The 17,045-nt window shown below is 47.2% G+C and overlaps 2 protein-coding genes across 3 annotated transcripts in view; one reads left to right on the top strand and one right to left on the bottom strand.

Moving 5' to 3' along the window:
• LOC144104131 (uncharacterized) overlaps nt 1-5,928 on the bottom strand; it is an 8,093-nt gene extending 2,165 nt beyond the window's left edge. Inside the window, exons 1-5 of one of the 2 annotated variants that reach the window (XM_077636960.1) lie at nt 5,778-5,928; nt 5,243-5,695; nt 4,198-4,596; nt 1,887-2,003; nt 68-180 (exon numbers count right to left, since the gene is read on the bottom strand). In XM_077636960.1, coding sequence (XP_077493086.1) covers nt 68-180; nt 1,887-2,003; nt 4,198-4,596; nt 5,243-5,507 — 894 coding nt within the window. In that variant the 5' untranslated portion in view covers nt 5,508-5,695; nt 5,778-5,928. The remainder of the gene's footprint in view (nt 1-67; nt 181-1,886; nt 2,004-4,197; nt 4,597-5,242; nt 5,696-5,777) is intronic. The other variant, XM_077636961.1, reaches the window with a different exon arrangement.
• Nucleotides 5,929-7,555: 1,627 nt separating this feature from the next.
• The window catches only part of Stip1 (Stress-induced phosphoprotein 1), a 30,609-nt gene continuing 21,119 nt past the window's right edge, over nt 7,556-17,045 (top strand). Inside the window, exons 1-4 of the mRNA XM_077636962.1 lie at nt 7,556-7,713; nt 9,987-10,113; nt 13,089-13,191; nt 16,125-16,245. Coding sequence (XP_077493088.1) covers nt 7,687-7,713; nt 9,987-10,113; nt 13,089-13,191; nt 16,125-16,245 — 378 coding nt within the window. The 5' untranslated portion in view covers nt 7,556-7,686. The remainder of the gene's footprint in view (nt 7,714-9,986; nt 10,114-13,088; nt 13,192-16,124; nt 16,246-17,045) is intronic.

Genomic DNA, 17,045 nt, shown 5'->3' with positions numbered 1-17,045 from the left:
AGAGGGCGCCACGTACAGACCAGACCCGATTGCGCATGCGCGCTGCCTCCGAGGGACGCGCACTTACCACGACCGGGTACTTGTTGTACATGATCTTGAAGACGACCCCTATAGCCAGCAGCATGAGCGAGATAACGAACAGCGCAATCAGGTACAGGGTGAAGTCCTGCTTGCCGGCGACTGCACGATAGAGTGAGAGGAAGCGGCTGTCAGAGCACGAGCAAGCCTACCCAATGAACATTTAAACTCCCTCGAAAGTCCTATAGACGTCCTAAACGTCCTCAGGACATCCAGAGGAGTTCCAGTGCTCAAAAGCACTCCCTTCTGTAAAAGGCAGCTTGCTCCCTTTTACTCCCACATAAGCATATTTGTGTTTAGAATGCGCTACGCTACAGAAATGCAAAGGTACGACTGAGGGCCCGTCAATCTGCCTATACCAAGTGCAATGACTCGGGTGATATGGACAGCAGCACAGACATACAACCCATTGAATAGGGACTCAGAGGAGAGTATAAACGAGCCTCACAAAAAGTCGGTAAACTGTCTATCCGTCTATATTCTACATATAACTTTCTATGTACTTTTTGTATAGACTATAAACTATAGTCTATATATAGACATAGAGTCAATATGGACCCTATATAAAGACAGGCATAGGGTGGGCGCAGCTGGCAAAAGACAGGGTTAATTGGAGAGACATGGGAAAGGCCTTTGCCCTGCAGTGGGTGTAGTCAGGCTGATGATGATAAAGAATTTTTATAAGGGAACATATAATGCTGACTTACAACTTTCTGTTTCCACATACAATGTGTAATATACTCACAATTTACGCAACCACACTCGTGTATAGCAAAGTAGCAAAAGCCGCATCTGCCTCTTCTCCGACCGCAGGAAGATGAACAAGGCAAGGAAAACCAAGCATTACCAAGCATTAACTTTGTAAACTGCATCCTTATTAGCTAAGAACTACCCAGCTTTTTCAACGAACTCCAGATATGTGCAGACGCAGTTGGGCCCTTTTGTCACAGATGGCTAAAGCTCCGAATGCCTCTGCACATCTTTCGGTTTGCTAAATGTTCTTACCGTCGCAACCGCAGACGGTGGGGGCGCTGCTGCGGGCCTCGCCTCCCACCTCCTCTCACATACACACAACTAAAACAGATTTCCAGAGTCGCTGCCTAAATGTGAATTCGCTTATTAGACACCTTTAGCATACCATGTACCGTGTCACCATTAGCGCTACCGGACAAGCGGGAGCCCGCCCACCTCCACTGCGCACGCCCTGATTGGTTCCGATGCGGTAGGCGAGCGCGCAGCTGCCGGGTACCTGGCGCCATCTGGCGCCCTCAAGGCGATCTACGCACGCACACTTAGGGCAGGCTCGCTCCCGGTACTCCGGTAATGATAACACGGTACACGGAATGCGAAAGGCGTCTGTTAATGCGATAGCATTTATGTTTTCGTCTTTCAAAAACGACCCGCTTTCTCAGTAACGAAACTACCTGATTGGTCAAGAGTGTCGTGACGTCATCAGCACCACCGAATTTTGAAACCTGAGGACTAAAATGATCGAATACCTTCCACTGGATTATCATGTGGGATTATACTAACCACGCCCACTTTTCTCCTCAATCTACCCACTAATCCCCATTATCTACATTACTCCATCCACTAATCCACTTTAATTCACCCATAATTCCACTAATCTGTCTTAATTTATTTTCTGCGGTGGGCCAGCTTCTAAAATTGGGGCGGGGGGTCCTTGGGAATACCTGGGGGTGGGCGGCCAACTTCAAAATGCTGCCACATTTTCTTCTTTAAGAATGTGGAACAGAAGGCACCAAGTTTTTAGTGAAGTTGCGTGCAGCGTCGAACCAGTAACTCACAGCAGAGGCGTTCGTCGCTGAAATCCCCGCAGTTGTCCTTGCCGTCGCACTTGAAGCCGCTCCAGACGCAGCGGTCGTTGGAGCACCGTGTCATGCCCTTGCCACAGCCGCTGGACTCTGCGATATGAATGTGGTAGGTGTTCGAAATGGTGCAGGTGTTGAGCTAGGGCTGACACTCTTCCATTTAATTGATTTATACTGGGCACCGATTTTGTCTGGCGGACCTGACGCCTTTAGTGTCCACGTCTCCTAAAGCAGTTTACCTTGTTCAACTTGAACTTTAAGGGGCCGTGAAGGGGGCTCTGATAAAGTTGCGACATGCCTGGGATACTGAAGCACGCCGCTTCACGAATAGTGTCCAGCAAGAATTTTTTAAATGCGCTATGTGGAAGCTGAGTTATCTGTAGTTAAAATTTGAATTTCAGCGTCTTCGCGCCTTTTCCTCTCCTCTCGTCACTTTTTGCACGCTGGAAGGTAGGCGCTCCTTCGCCGACCCCCCCTCTGGGAGCGAAGCTTCCCGACCCGCCGGAGCTAAGCGGCTTACTAGCCGCGGCCACGGTAGCTGCCTGACGTCGGAAAGAATCTAACCAATGGCCACCTCTCACCTTGTCTACGCAGATGCGGGGGACGTATGTGGGTGCGAGCGTGAAAAAGTCGCCGGCAAGGGCTCGCCAACTTTGACGCGTGATTGTGGGTCGTCTGCTGCGTGTAGGAGAGTATTATTTGGCTCTGGTTATCATGGCAGCAGAGTGCAGTGATTAAGTGAGTTAATGTGCTCTACTAGGAAGGCGTTTAACAGCCCCTTTAACGCTCCCAGTTTCTTCTCGGCTTTTGGACATTAATTCATTGGTTGGCACGTGGTTGTTTTTGGTTTATGGTAGTTTAACGTCCCACAACGACTCAGGCTATGAGGGACGCCATAGTTGAAGGATAATTTCGACCACCTGGGGTCCTGTAACGTGCACTGACATCGCACCGGTGCACGTTAAAAAACCCCAGGTGGTCGAAATTATACACGCTAGTACCAACCAAACTCAAGCGCAGCGACAAACAGTTTTTAAGCACGGTGTGTTTAAAAAAATATCTAGTTTCTCACAAATTGAACACTAATCGTGTTGAAGGTGATTCAAATTAGAGTAGTCACTTTTTCGCTTTTTTCTTTCCGCCTTTTTTCCGTTTTCTGGTTTACCATTTTAGCTTAACAGCCCACAGCTGCGCTATCGCTTGACGGTGGTAATCGCCGATTTGATCGCCTGATCGGGGCAATTATTTTTTATCAGCTACAATGAATTGAGAAAGTTGTTTCGTTTTTGTATGTTCACACTAAAGACTTGCAAATTCTAGTGACAACGTCTCTCTCGCTGTATCAAATAAAGCAGAAAGGTTTAAGTTTGAATTATATATATGTTAACGTTGCAAACGACATTACGGCGGACAGCGAAGGGAAAAAAGTAGGACGGCCATGAAATTCGAGGTGTTCAACCACGGAATCCATTCAACTACGGAACGATCGGATCTCCGTATGGTTTCTTTCTATAGTAGGATAAAACTTTAAAAAAAAAACAGCAGTTGTTAACACTGGGTCCCGGTCCGCGGCGTCTTGAATTACTCCGCTAGCCAATCACAATTACAGTAAACGAAATGAGCTTTTTAAAGTTCGACTTTATTATAAACACGTCAGGTGTCAAAATTGTAGAGCTTATAATTTTTTTCTTTCCCTTAGCTCCTTGTTTATGTAGCAGGGAAAGTTTTAACAACGGACTAATTTTTTGTTATGGACGAATTCTATGCGCGTCAGCCCTGAATGTGGGCGGAGCTTCACTGCAGACTTAAGTTGTATCTGACAACAGACGAGCAAAAGGCTACATTGACATCCAATAGGCATCCAGCGGTCGTTTACTACCTTCCATCGAACTTTACTCAGTGCTTAACTCTGGTGAGGGGAAAAACGCAAGGACACCTAATTCCGTTATGTCTCGGCAGTGCAATAGTATTCGCTGCTGTTGATGGCTTTACCGCAATGGACTGTGGTTCTTGTGAGACCCAGGTTGCTGTTCTAGATTTCTTCCCGTGAACCACACGCCATGTTTGACAGATGGAGGAGTTACATTGACAAACTTTGCTTCAGTGACGTCATTTCCGGTGTGTTGACGTCACATCCTCCAAGCAATGGACTTTCTCCACTCTGGTGAGGCCATTGGCGACGTCACTGCCCGTCAGCCAATCAGCATTTTTGTAAACAACGCCGGACGGCCCTGCCGGGTTTTCGCCGCGATGAGGGTTCTATATGCTATCGCGGAATAATGCTCACCGGGCTGCTGGAATCCGGTGATGATGATCTCGAAGCCGCCCAGCCGCCTGAGCACTTCGCGGGCCGACACAGTCCAGCGCAGCGTCAGCGACGAGCTGGCCTTGACCATGCTCTTGGTGCCCGTGTAGTCCTTGCCGCAGAGCAGGTCCGTCGTCTCGGTGGTGGACACCAGCTCGAGGTACATGAAGCAGATAAACGAGTCCGAGACGGTGTCGAAGAAGCGGAAAGAGAGCACGAACTTGGCCGCGGTCTCCACTTGGAAGGGCAGGTGGCAGATGCTGGCGCGGGGCGTCGAGTTGCGCCGGTGGGAGTAGAGCACCACGCCCGCCTGGTCGCTGTGCAGGGACAGGTGCACGGGCAGCGGCTTCTGGCCCGCGTTGCAGAAGTCCGTCATGTAATCTGCGCATGCGCACATCGAGCGCCGGCTACGTCTTTTACGACGGCAGTACTAGTTGGGGCAATATATTATGCATGCCCTGCTATATGACAAAAAGGTCTGTAGGGTTTTAACATAGTTAAACGGAGTAGAAATGCGAAAGCAAGTCACCCTCAAGGTCGCCCTCCCATTGGCTACTCTCCCATTGACGCGACTCTCCTCCGAATTTACCCGAGCTCCCTCCCATTGGCTGCAGCTTGCGCGACGCACCTCCGAACTAACCCGAGCTTACCCGAGTTGCTCTGTGGCTTCACACAAGATGTTTGGATAGAACTGTTTTAAGTAGTGCTTTCGCACTAAAACGCAATGACGTCAGCCATACGGGAACTCATGATTACCTTATGACCAATAAGATTGGAACGTCGCAGCATAATCTCGTCCAGTAATATACCGCGCATATTAATCGCAGCGGCTTTAAAAAAAAAAGTCACCGCAATATGTAAATTCCACGCGCAATTTCACCGCAAACGAGCCAGCGGTTGAGAACTTGAGATGGAAGGGAATTCAAAATCCGACCATAAGATACACGTCATAGTATGCATCATCAACGCATATCCCTTAATTCAAATCATTTGCTCAGTCGCGGCAGTCACCACTCTCCGCACTCACACGCCCGGTAGCTTCCATCCATGTCGGCGGGTTTGGTGTGCTTGATGGGCGAAGACCCATGACCAGACGCAGCCATTAGGAGCTCGAAACTGCCTTCCGCTTCTGCGGCGGCCGGTGGGAAAAGCGTTAAAGCCAGCAGGACGAGAGCACCGAGGTAGCCGGAGCCTCGCCTCTGCTGCAACCGCGACGTGACGAGTCTTCTCACCCGCCCAAGAGATGGCGCGCCTTGCGCCGCAGGGGTGACGGCACCGACGGCGCGAAGCATCGCCGTCCAGCGCACGGCCGCTATGCGCGGCGCCTGCAGCGGCAACGGGGACTCCTGGGCGCCGGGATCTGATCTCCCTTCTTTGTCGTCGTCTTCGAGGCTCCATGGCACCTGTGTCCGGGGACAACTGACCAGGAAGGGTTCGTGAAGGAGGAAGGCGGTAGGAAGAGCCAAACTTCTTGAAGCGGCTGCAAAACGCGTTGTCAGAAGGGAGGGTTAGGAGGGGAGACTTTGATCTCTAAGAAGACAACAAAACTGAAGGATACAAACCTCTCTGAGGCAGTGTGCAAGGGTAGAACCACCTCCTCTTTGTCCTCTTCTTCACTCTTCCTTCGTTTGCTGTGGGCGAGGAACTGCTATCTACGACAAATTAAAAGTGAAAGGGACAATTCAAACGGTAGCGTTAAAATAACGACTGAAGGCAGGTGGCTGTTTTATCACAGCCACCGGTAGGCATTGTGCGACCCATGTTGCATTTCCCGAGCAACCTCTCGCGACCAATCGTATATTGATTTAACTGCCACCTGCTTCCCATTGGCTACAGCTGGTGCGTCGTTCCTCCGAACTTACACGAGCTTACAGAGTACTCGGGTAAATCAAAGATTCTTACTCGGATTTGGTACGTCTAGAGTAGTACTTTCGCGCTAATATCCCCAGGCGATCAAACCTATTCCGGAGCCCTCTACTACGTCCACCTCTTCTTTCACTCCCATCCTCCCTTCACGGGCCGTTAAGGTGTCCACCGAGAAGTGAGGAATACCCGCCGCGGTGGATCAGTGGTTAGGGTGCTCGACTACTGATCCGGAGTTCCCGGGTTCGAACCCGACCGCGGCGGCAGCGTTTTTATGGAGGAAAAACGCTAAGGCGCCCGTGTGCTGTGCGATGTCAGTGCACGTTAAAGATCCCCAGGTGATCGAAATTATTCCGGAGCCCTCCACTATGGCACCTCTCTCTTCCTTTCTTCTTTCACTCCCTCCTTTATCCCTTCCCTTACGGTGCGGTTAAGGTGTCCAACGATACATGAGACAGATACTGCGCCATTTCCTTTACCCAAAAACCAATTAAAAAAAGTGAGGAAGTTACTGCGCCTTTCCTTTCCTCAAATCCAGCTTTCGTAAGCAGTACTTAGCGTCATTGAACTCTGTACTACGGCGCATCTTTTTCAATTCATCACGGTGCGTACGTGAGTGAGACATTTGCTGCGCAGTTCTCTTTCTCAAATCCCATTTTTCTCGCATCAATAAGGCCATGGCGATAAAATATGCCACAGAAGATGAACATGAAAAGAATCGTGAATGGCGGAGTTCAAGGTCTCGAAGAGAGACAGAGGCTACGAGGAACGCCGTAGCGCCGCAGTGAAGGGCTCCGTATTGATTTAGACCAGCTCACACAGCACACGGGCGCCTTTTTGAACATCATAAAGTGGAAGAACTGCGATCGAATGCAACTCAAGAACGAGCGACAGATAGCCCTCAAAATGCAATGGGATGGATAAATTTTTATGACACCGCGGTTAATCCGACTAAGCCGTGTTTGATCTCCTTTCATCTGCCACTCCTTAGGATGATGAGGTTCAAGGGGATTAACCACGACGTTATGAGAATAGGACGACGCCATTGGCTGGAGAAACTTCTTCGAGGGACTTTTGCCGCTTCGTTCTTCAGTTTTATCCGACAATAGTACAATGCTTTGAATCTTTGTCTTGAAGACTTTTAGAAATTTTCCCGCCTCAACCCCTGACCCGTTAGCGGTAAAACTGCGCGCAGAACTTGTGTATTGTGGTAAATTTTGTCTCGTAGAAGTCGGATGAGAGTCAATCGAATAAACGCTTTAACCATCAGGCTTAGCTCGGCAATAGCAGCTGTCGCCGTGATAAAAAGCTTGTCACTGCGTTCGATTTGAACTGCTTCGCATCTGAGATTTCAAAGCATTAATTCTCTCTCATGATAAAACAATGTCCTTGCAAGCAGCACAATACCGAAAGCGAAACCAACGACGATTTTTTGAAACTTTTTTTGTACTAGGTGGCGCAAGAATCGCACGCGACTGGATTCTTCTCGAACTTTCGTTCAAGCAAAGCAAGCCGACGGAGGAGGCGCCTTTGAGTTGCAGTAGAAAGCCGGCTCTCAGAGAAGGCAGTGGAGACTCAGCGAGTGCGTTTCTAGAGGGTTCTGCAATCATGTCCGGAGACATCAAGCGCGACGAGGTAAGTGCCTAGTTTCCTCAGTTTCTGTAGCGTTTTACGTGCTATGCTTCGAGGAAAAAATGCATCCGCTCTTGAGACGCTGGCGCACAACGCGCACAAAACCAGCGATCTCGTGAACGCCAATGTATTTGGTTGTGTGCGCGCTCACCGCGGGAGCTCGTCAGTCATAGCTCGTGACGATAGTCACGTTTTCTTTCTTCAACGGTGGCGTAGGCTAGCGTGGGCAGTTGCTGAGCGCGAAGCACGAGCTCTTCTCATTCCGTCATATCCTGTATATTTCACATTGCACGCCGTCGCGTTGTGTGTTCTCGTTAGGCTTATAATTGCGTGCATGGGCCCGAATCCTAGTGGTATTCTTACCGAATTTGTTGCCATTGGAGACGAGTTCCGCACGCGTACTTGGCTCGATTGTCGGACTGATCTTTACTGAAGCACCCCGTCCGCGCAAACTATTACGTCGTATATTTTTGTTTGACTATTGGGGAAGCTTGCAAGTGCTTGTGTAGTGGGCGGCGGAGTGGCTCATTCAACATGAGGTCATACGAGGGTTGTTTGTCTCATTGCAGGCTGGTGTGTTTACCTGTAGTGAATGTGAACTAGCGAAGACGTTATCGCCTTAAGAGGTGTCGACCTTACAAGAATGCTGAGCTTTTTATTATCGCAAGCTTCATTTTAATTTTTTTTCCCTGTGTTAAGAAATGGGTGGTTTATATAACGTCTCTTACACAACACGTGCACGGTATTGAGATGCGTTGACGCTGTAGAACCTTATAATGCGCAACTAAGGCTGCACGAGCATCTGCATACGGTGGCGGCGCGGTTGCCTGGGCAAGTTCCAGTTTTTGCAGGTTATTGCCCCCCTCCCCTCTTCGAGCGTCAGCTTCAGCAGACATTGTATTCGCTGCATCGCATTTTAGTGTGCGCGGTTCTACGCCAACGATAAGAACGACGGGCGAAGCGCGTTACTAAGTGAGAGCGTGGTCGCTTTTGCTGTCATCGTCAAAAAATATGCGTGACTTCAAGAGCCGAATAATCGTAAAGCTGTCAATAGACGTACCGCCGCGCAGGGTTGCTAAACAAAGGGTTCTTCTCTCCCTACCACTCAATAAGCCCCGTAGTTCGAGGTCTGCCTTGCCGAGTGGTCCTAAATTTTGGAAGCGTGCGAATTTCCAGCGCCATCTATTGAACACTGCTGAGGGCTGCCGGAACGGTACAGGGCACCATTAAAACAATACCTGTAGCTGATGGAGAGCACTTCATTCCTTCAAGTTTTAAAAATAGTGGCTAGTAGAGATGCCTACATCTCAAAACACAAGCACGACTTGTGCAGTAAAAGTCTCTGGGTTGTCGAAGCGACTTACTGTGAGCCTGTGACAGAAAAATTGAGTACTGGCCTGTATGGATCTCATCATACTTGTCGACAGCACTTGACCAATGCACGGTGGTCTCTTTAAACGAAATCAGGCTATATTGTCAGGTTTCATGGTGCCATGTTCATGAATGCACAGTTTGCCTGTCTCTAGAGCTGCATTCTCACGAAACTATTGTCCCTCAAAGCCAAAAGCTGCTGTCATTGGGAACCTGTGCTGCAATTGTTCAACTACTCAGCCAAAAATGGAATTACCACCGACCACATGGGTCGCAGCACAAAAATGAGATCACATTCTTGTTTATGACAGACTCATGCATGATTGCTATTGTTAAAGGTTTTGATGTGCCCGACATGCCCTAGGCACACAGAAAAATGCGGTGCCATGGCTCTGGCATGGTGTGGATGCTCATGTTTCAAGGTGTGCTTGGGTAGGTGGCTACGTTAGCACCCCTTACCTCATGTTTGTCCTCTGCTAACTCGGTTGCGTGTTACGCCCAGGGGTGGCTTAGTGGTTAGAGCACCCGGCTCTGGCAGCTGTTTCGATGCAGGCAAAATGCAAGGTGCCGGTGTACTTTATGTCGGCGCACATTCAAGAACCCCATGTGGTCAGAGTTAATCGGAACCCTCCACTGTGTCAAACCTCGTAGGCCACTTTGCTTTTGAGGATGCCAAACTTATATACCTGCATCATAGGCTGTATGCTATGGCACTGTGGTCGGCATGGCGAACGCGGGCTCTTTACATCTAGATTTGTTAGCTCTGTAGTGTCCCACTGTAGTGCTGTAGACAAGTGCAGTGATGCAGATGTTTGTGGAATCTTGGTCTGGCATGTGTTGTATTTTGCACTGGCGAGTGCATATTTGGTCAGAGCACGATTTCTGATGTGCTTGTTGCAATGCAGGCAGTCGCAGCTAAGGAAGCTGGGAATGCCGCTTACCGCAAGAGAGACTTCGACGCTGCAATCAAACACTATGACAAGGCAATTGAGTTGGACCCAACGGACATGTCGTTTAGGACCAACAAGGCTGGTACGTTTTTTCTGCTTTTGCCAGCTGCTTTTGAAGGGCAATTGTCTAGCTGGGATTTTTTGCTGACTACACCTTTGCAGTCATGTGAAGCTTGATGTGATGATTAACTGACCCTGATGCGACAGCTGCAGTTGTGCGGCGCCGTCAAGGATGTTTGAATAGGGGTTTTCTTTTTATGATATACCCTGCATATCTGGACAAAAGGTTTTTTGCTAAGGCCTGAAGCAACAGCGCCACAGCATGTTGGATATAAGGAATTCATTTCATTTTTATTTTTATTTCTTTCCTCAATGGCCCGGATTACAGGGCATTACTGAGGGATAGGTGTGACAGGTACAGAATAATGGCCTCGATATGGTGTTGTTGAAATGGATGGCATTGATAACGGTGTCTAGTAGTGGATCTTTCCAGTCTTGAGATCACTTGAAAAATAAATGACCAAAGGTGAGCAGTGGTTCTTGCTGCAGGCGTGTAGATGGCCTTATGTTGGCTTATTCGGTGGAGATGCGATGATCTGGTGATCTGACTGATCAAGAAGTACTTTTGTTTGCGCTAGTTGGTTCACAGCTGTAGTTGATATCAGGACGGCGTGAAAGGGACAAGAGGCGGCCCTGTCCTGTTGTGTTCTTGTGCCTCTCTTGTCCTTGTTCCTTTTGCGCCGTCCTGACATCAACTACATCTGACTGAAGTTCCTCGGTGGCAAATAATCTAAGTAATACTGGTAGGAAGATCATTGATGTAAATTAGGAAAAGCAAGGGTCCCAGGGCCATACCCTGAACACTTTGGATAATTGGATGAGGGGTTGGATTGGAAAACATTTTTTCGTCAAAAAGAGCTTGCTGATAGGATGGCCATGTTAAGTGGCGCGAGGGGAAGAATATTTGTTTGCAGAGACTAATTTCTATGCAGTCAGTTCTATTACTGAAGAATTAAGGTTGAAGTGTAAGAGGTTTAGAAGTAGTCTTATATTTGGAACTTTATCCAGTGCATTTTTCAATATTTTAACCAATATATGGTGAAACTTAATAATTTAAACATATTTTTATATATAAAATGTTTATTTCACTTTGCAGTCCAGAATCAACGTTTTATTGGTGGTTATATTTTTCTCAACTCCGACTTTCAAGCCATTCTACAATGTAGGATACTAGGCCAATTCGCTGCCTGTTAAGTGTGGCAAAGCTTCATCGACTTTAAAATCGAGTTTCTCAGCGCGAGCTGGTTTGCTTATGACAATGCGCAAAAATTATGGTTCTCGCAGAATTACAATGTAGTCAATGGGGCTGAATTTGAAAAATAACGCCCGGCAGAAGGCTGGCAGATCTTTTTGAACAAGCACAATGTAAACTTTGCGCAGGGAAAGATCAGACCCTTTTGAACCTATGCTAGTGGGTGCAAGCTTTTGCACAAACATTTAGCGTTACTGGGCACAAAAGCGGCGCCCTACATGTAGGATGCTAGGCATATATGGGTTAAAGAGGGTGTCGAATGTTTAGGTTAACGTTGTAGCTTACAGCCTTAGATCGTTTACGAACATTGTTAGATGGATGTCATAGGATAGGTTACGGTTGTAGCTTACAGCCTTAGATCGTTTACGAACATTGTTAGTTGGATGTCACAGGAAAGAAAGCCCTTTTAAAAGCCATGTTGGTTAGGATTGACGGCAACAAGAAACTTAACGATGTCAGAATAAACGTCAGGCTCCTTTAGTTTTGAAGAGGTGCTGGTGGGGGAAGTGGGATGGCAGTTTTTACATGAAAGAGAACATTTTTTGGAGACCGGAATGATCTTACCAACTTTCCAATCCTGTGGAAGTACACCTGATGACAATGACTGCTGAAAAAGGTAGCACAAGAAGATGCTTACATTGTTCTCAGTGTTTTAATTTAGGCAGTCAACACCAGATGAAGATGCAAGTTTCATTGACTCGAGCAGTTTCATAATACCAGTATGAAACTAGTCCACAGCACCATGTACATTGTCAGGCATAACAGGATAACTCGGAACTGAAAAAGTAGGTATTGCACTGTTGGCTTCATGAACCCCAAGCAAAACCAGAGAGAGAGAATGCAACATATATCGTGGTCAGGAAGGAAGAAATAAATTTTATTTATATAAAAAAAAATAGTTCTTGCACTCGGTCTTAACACTCTAGGAGCCCTCTGGCCTCCGCCCCACGCCTCGTCCAGGTGGCCAGTCTTCGCTGGTTCAACAAGTTAGCGGCAAGCAGAGCGTCCTTCCAGGAAGAGCGAGACGGGTTCAGGATGGGCCCGCGGTTGCGGGCAGGAATAGGCTTGTTGTCTTTGTCACGTGTTAAAGGCTGGGAGTGGGTAGCTTTAATGGTTTCCAAAATTCTTGAGGGTTGGTGCGCAACATATTTGGTAGGACTGGTGCTAAAAAAAAAGTGATTTTGCTGGCAGAGACTCTTCTGAAGCACCCTCCGGTAAAAACTCATCTTCCACCTGCGTGCCTCCATCCGTCGGACACCCACGCAGCAGCAGAATGAGAAAGCGATGGTGCAACCAAATTCAAGAAAGCTGTGGGAAGGTGATCATTACAGAAGTGAATTGTGCAGCCAGTAATGCTAGCATGGATTTGTCGCATCAGACCACTTGATCTCCAGCGAATTTTTTTGTTTTTCGCCTTTCACTTTTTGTGATTGGCTGATGGGATGCCACAACCTGCATTCCCTCTTCGTCATTGGCTGAAGCTCAGTAGTTGATGGCTTCTCTTTAGGCGTCCAGAAACAAAGGATAAAAAACTGTGAATAAAACCATTGAAATGGTTGAAACTGTAAAATTATGAAGCAGAAATTTATAAAGTAAAATGTTATAAAAATGCAATCGTTGTGTTGCACCAGCCCTGCAAATCTTAGTTCTTCATGGAATGCTAGTGTTCACTTGGCTGCTTTTGTGTGGCATGCTAGGTGAAGAAGTTTTTCGTGCAGTGATCATGGAACTGTTTTTCTTTGCAGCGGTCTACTTTGAGCAGAAGGACTATCAGAAGTGCATCGAAGAGTGCAACCAAGCCATCGAAGTGGGCCGTGAAAACAGGGCAGACTTCAAACTTATCGCCAAGTGAGTGTTGCCGGAGCTTTTGTTCAGCGCCCCTTAGCGAAGGTTATGGGTGGTAAAATACAATCATTAAATGGTTCTGGTCCGATTACATTCTACCATCCGTGGCAGGTGCACTGAAATCTCTGTACATGAGCACTTATTGCATGTCGCCTTTCTTATACACTCTAGCTTAGCAGTGGAAAGTCAGGAGGAATTCTCTTTAAGGGGGAATACTGCTTCTGAAGAAAATTTTTAATTTCTCCGCCAAACTTAATGAAATTGCATACCCTTCATCAGCTCCTCATGCTGATTTCAAAAAGGTTATGACTTCTCTGATAGGTGTATTAGTTCTCAAGATGTAATTAATTGCCCCCCCCCCCCCCCCCCCCCCCCAACATTCTTCACCAGAACAATAGAGAGAAAAGTAAAACACGGAAGCTAAGAAATGACACATTGTTAGACTTCAGAAAGCAAATGGAACGCAGTTGGAGGCAGTTTCCTAATCACTAGGGATTCCACAGCACAATGAAATTCGTGCGACAAACTGTGACTAAGATGCAGTTATGAAGTAGATAATTAAAAAAATTTCTGAGCCTTAATTGAAAAATCTGATCCCAACATTGCATGCTCAGATCACCTAGCTACATGCTAAAAAAAAGGATTATGGTTCTCTGAGCTATAGATGCTGAGATATGCCACTTAGAAATTTGCTTGGAGTTCAAAATTTGCATTCTGAAAAAATGAGAAAAACAGAGTGCTGTTTATTGAATTCAAATTCAAAGTTATCCATCCAGAGGCCTTGGGAAATTGCTAATAGCCGCCCGGAATGTGGTCAGCTTGCTTACTAGTATTGAAATGGCGCTTTTTCAGTTTGCGCTGCACATTTTCTGCCAACTTTGCAGATTTAAAACTAACAATCGCGAAGGTCGCGTCGTCGAGCGGTTCAGCAGCAGTAGTCGCGGCGTCTTCCTTCTAATTTCTTCGACCTCGGAAGGTCTCAGCATTGGGGTGTCTCGCCAAACGCGACCACTGTCCTAGGTTTCTGTGTCCGCCATTGCGGTTAGGCCTAATCCGGTCCCCACATCGCAGTGTGATTCGGGCGGTGGTATACCCACGATGCTTGCGGTTCCGAATGTGACCAAGATGGCGACAATCACTGCCGGAAAACAACGGCTGTGTATCGCGGAAAGAGTGCAGTTTTCGCGTCAAAATCTGCCCAGAGTGTGCGCGGATCTGCGTTTTTTAATCGTATTACAGGCGAAATATTGACTGGGGTTCTAGAAATTCACAGACTAGTAGAAAAACAGCTGCAGATTTAAAAAATTTTGTTCTTGAAAAACGATTTTTTTCGTAATTTTTTTTGCCCCCAGAAGCCGTATCCCCTCATTAAAAGGTCACTGAGAACAAACTGATGTTGGCGCGGGTCAATAGATTGGTGCATTCTTACAACAAAATCGCTACCTTCAACAAAAATACGAAGCTGTTATAAGCGAGCAAAGGATTTTTAAAAGATGCAGTGCAGGTGGCACTATCGCCAGCCAGTTTTGCAAGCAAACTGCCAAGTCGAGACAGTTTCTTTAAGCATGGATCTTGGAGGCATGCTACACCGCCATTCACATCATGGCGGCGATCACAGATTTTTTAGTATTGATGTCGTGAATTGGAATGTTATGGCAGGAAAAGTTTCGTGGCGATGTATGTGTATTTTTCTACCGAACAACTGTCATCGTAGCCAGACACTTGTATATAATAATTTTAACCTAGAAGAGAAATTCTATGGAGTTCGCCTCGATGTCCCTTTTAATGTTCTTCATACTGCCAGCAGCATTAGAACACCCCGCCTAGTGACTAAGATTACTTTTAAAGATGTCTTGTTTTTACATCGTTTGGCTAGGCTTGCGGGGTGACCATTAGCATATGTTCGAGATCACTGGTGGCGCCACCAGTGCTTGGTGGGAGAAAATAGAACTTCTCAATTGGAGTTTAGTTTGCCATGTAGCAGTGGCTCAACTCCTTGGAGTTGGATCGCAAACCTCCAGGCTGCCCATGAAAGGCGACATTTCTACTATCGAAGTATTGAGAGGAACATGTAGTATGGTATAAAAAGTGGCTGCTTACCTGACCTGGCCAGGGTCATTTTATGGAACTGTGTCCCACTTTCTACACGAGACCAACTGTAGTGGCTCGGTGGCTTTCGCGTTTCGCTGCTGATTCTAAGGTCGCGGGCTGTTCAATTACAATCGCAGCAGCCTTATTTTGATATAGGCGAAGCACAAAAATGGCTGTGTGCTGTGCGATGTCAACGGATGTTAAAGAACCCCAGGTGATCTAAATTAATCCGGAGACGTTAAACCTTATAATTTACATTTTTTTTTTCTACTTGTGAGCTGAAGTTGCCACCCTCAACCATGATGAAAACCATGCGCGTCATCTGACTGGTTCTCTGGCTGCCAGCGCCTTCTTGCTTTTCCCGTGCCCTCGGTTCTCGAGGGCCACGGGTGTCATGGCAGGAGGTCTGGTTCGGGGAGCTTAAGATGCTTGCTTTTTCTGAGCTTGTGTTGGTGGCACTAGCTTTGGTTTGTCATCTTACTTCTCGGGGAGTGTTGAAAGGCCCGCATTGTAGGAGCTGGTGAAGTCATGTTGAAAGGTAATGTGGAGGAGTTAGGAATCTCAAAGGATGTTGTCTTGATTGCTAGTTGTAACAGACCACGTGAGGTCTGTGTAAGTTTTAGTGAGATGGTAACATGGACCTTAGTCCTTACGTCTCATGGACCTTAGTCCTTACGTCTCATACATTAGTGGTAAGGTAATGCGGGGCTGTAGAAAGGCATTTTAATGGACCAATTTTTTGGGGGGAGGGGGAGCTCCCCAGCTAATGCCGGTAGTTTTGGTGGAACTGGTACTGTATGTCTCTCGCAGGAAGTCTGCTCATCTGCTGCTTTTTCTTTTTGCAGGGCATATGCGCGAATGGCTGGCGCGTATGTCAAATTAGATGACTACGTCAATGCTAGGACCTACTACCAAAAGTCTCTCACTGAGCACCGGATACCAGACACAGTCACTAAACTCAGCGAGGTAAGCTGCATAGACTTCATTTTTCAAAATCATGAAATGGTTGCTGTACGAGCCTCGTTTAGAGTGGTTTCAGAGGGTGCAGCGGGGAGTACAAAAGAAGTCCGTTGGAATGAATAGGGCAGTCAACCAGACAGTCATTACTGGAATCCAAAACAAGTGATATTTGTGACTTTGTGATGCCTTACGCAAGATCAGTTGTCATTAGCACGCAAGGCACCCTCTGCGCATTTCAGTGCACATTTATTGTGGGCTGAAAAAGGTGTAGGCACGTAAAGTGTGCCGGCCACCGTTGATGCTTGGGGTGTGGCAAATGAAAGGAGCAGAAAAAAATTTTGGGATGCCATTGCGCATGAAGCCGCCCTCAAGGAGCGGAATGGCCATCTCGGAACAGAGCAGCAAAGAGGGGAAAATGGAAGGCTTTTGATGTGTAAAATATGCTAATGATGGTGCCAACATAATTACCTTGTAGAAAGAAGTAAGCACTGCTACAGTTGCAGGGCAGCTATCTGAAAGCCAACATTTATGGGAGTGGGTTAAAGCTTTGGATTCATCACCATGTCTAGATTTACAGGGAGTGCAATAATCAGTGATGGCAGCAGAGTGTTGTGCACCAGTATTGCTAAGCAGAGAGCGTATCAGCCTATGTTGTGTTTGTTAGGCCAATTTCTTGTTCACCGCTCCTGTGCATTGAAGTAGATTCAATGCACGTCGTAACTAGTGCTAAAGACAGACAGAAGAGAGACGGACACCATGTCCACCACCACTAGCGTTCGTGGTGTCCGTCTCTCTTCTGTCCTTGT

Source organism: Amblyomma americanum, chromosome 9, assembly GCF_052857255.1.
Source record: "Amblyomma americanum isolate KBUSLIRL-KWMA chromosome 9, ASM5285725v1, whole genome shotgun sequence".
NCBI lineage: Eukaryota > Metazoa > Arthropoda > Arachnida > Ixodida > Ixodidae > Amblyomma > Amblyomma americanum.
Note: the sequence above shows the minus strand (reverse complement) of the source record. Positions and strands in the feature narration are given on the sequence as shown.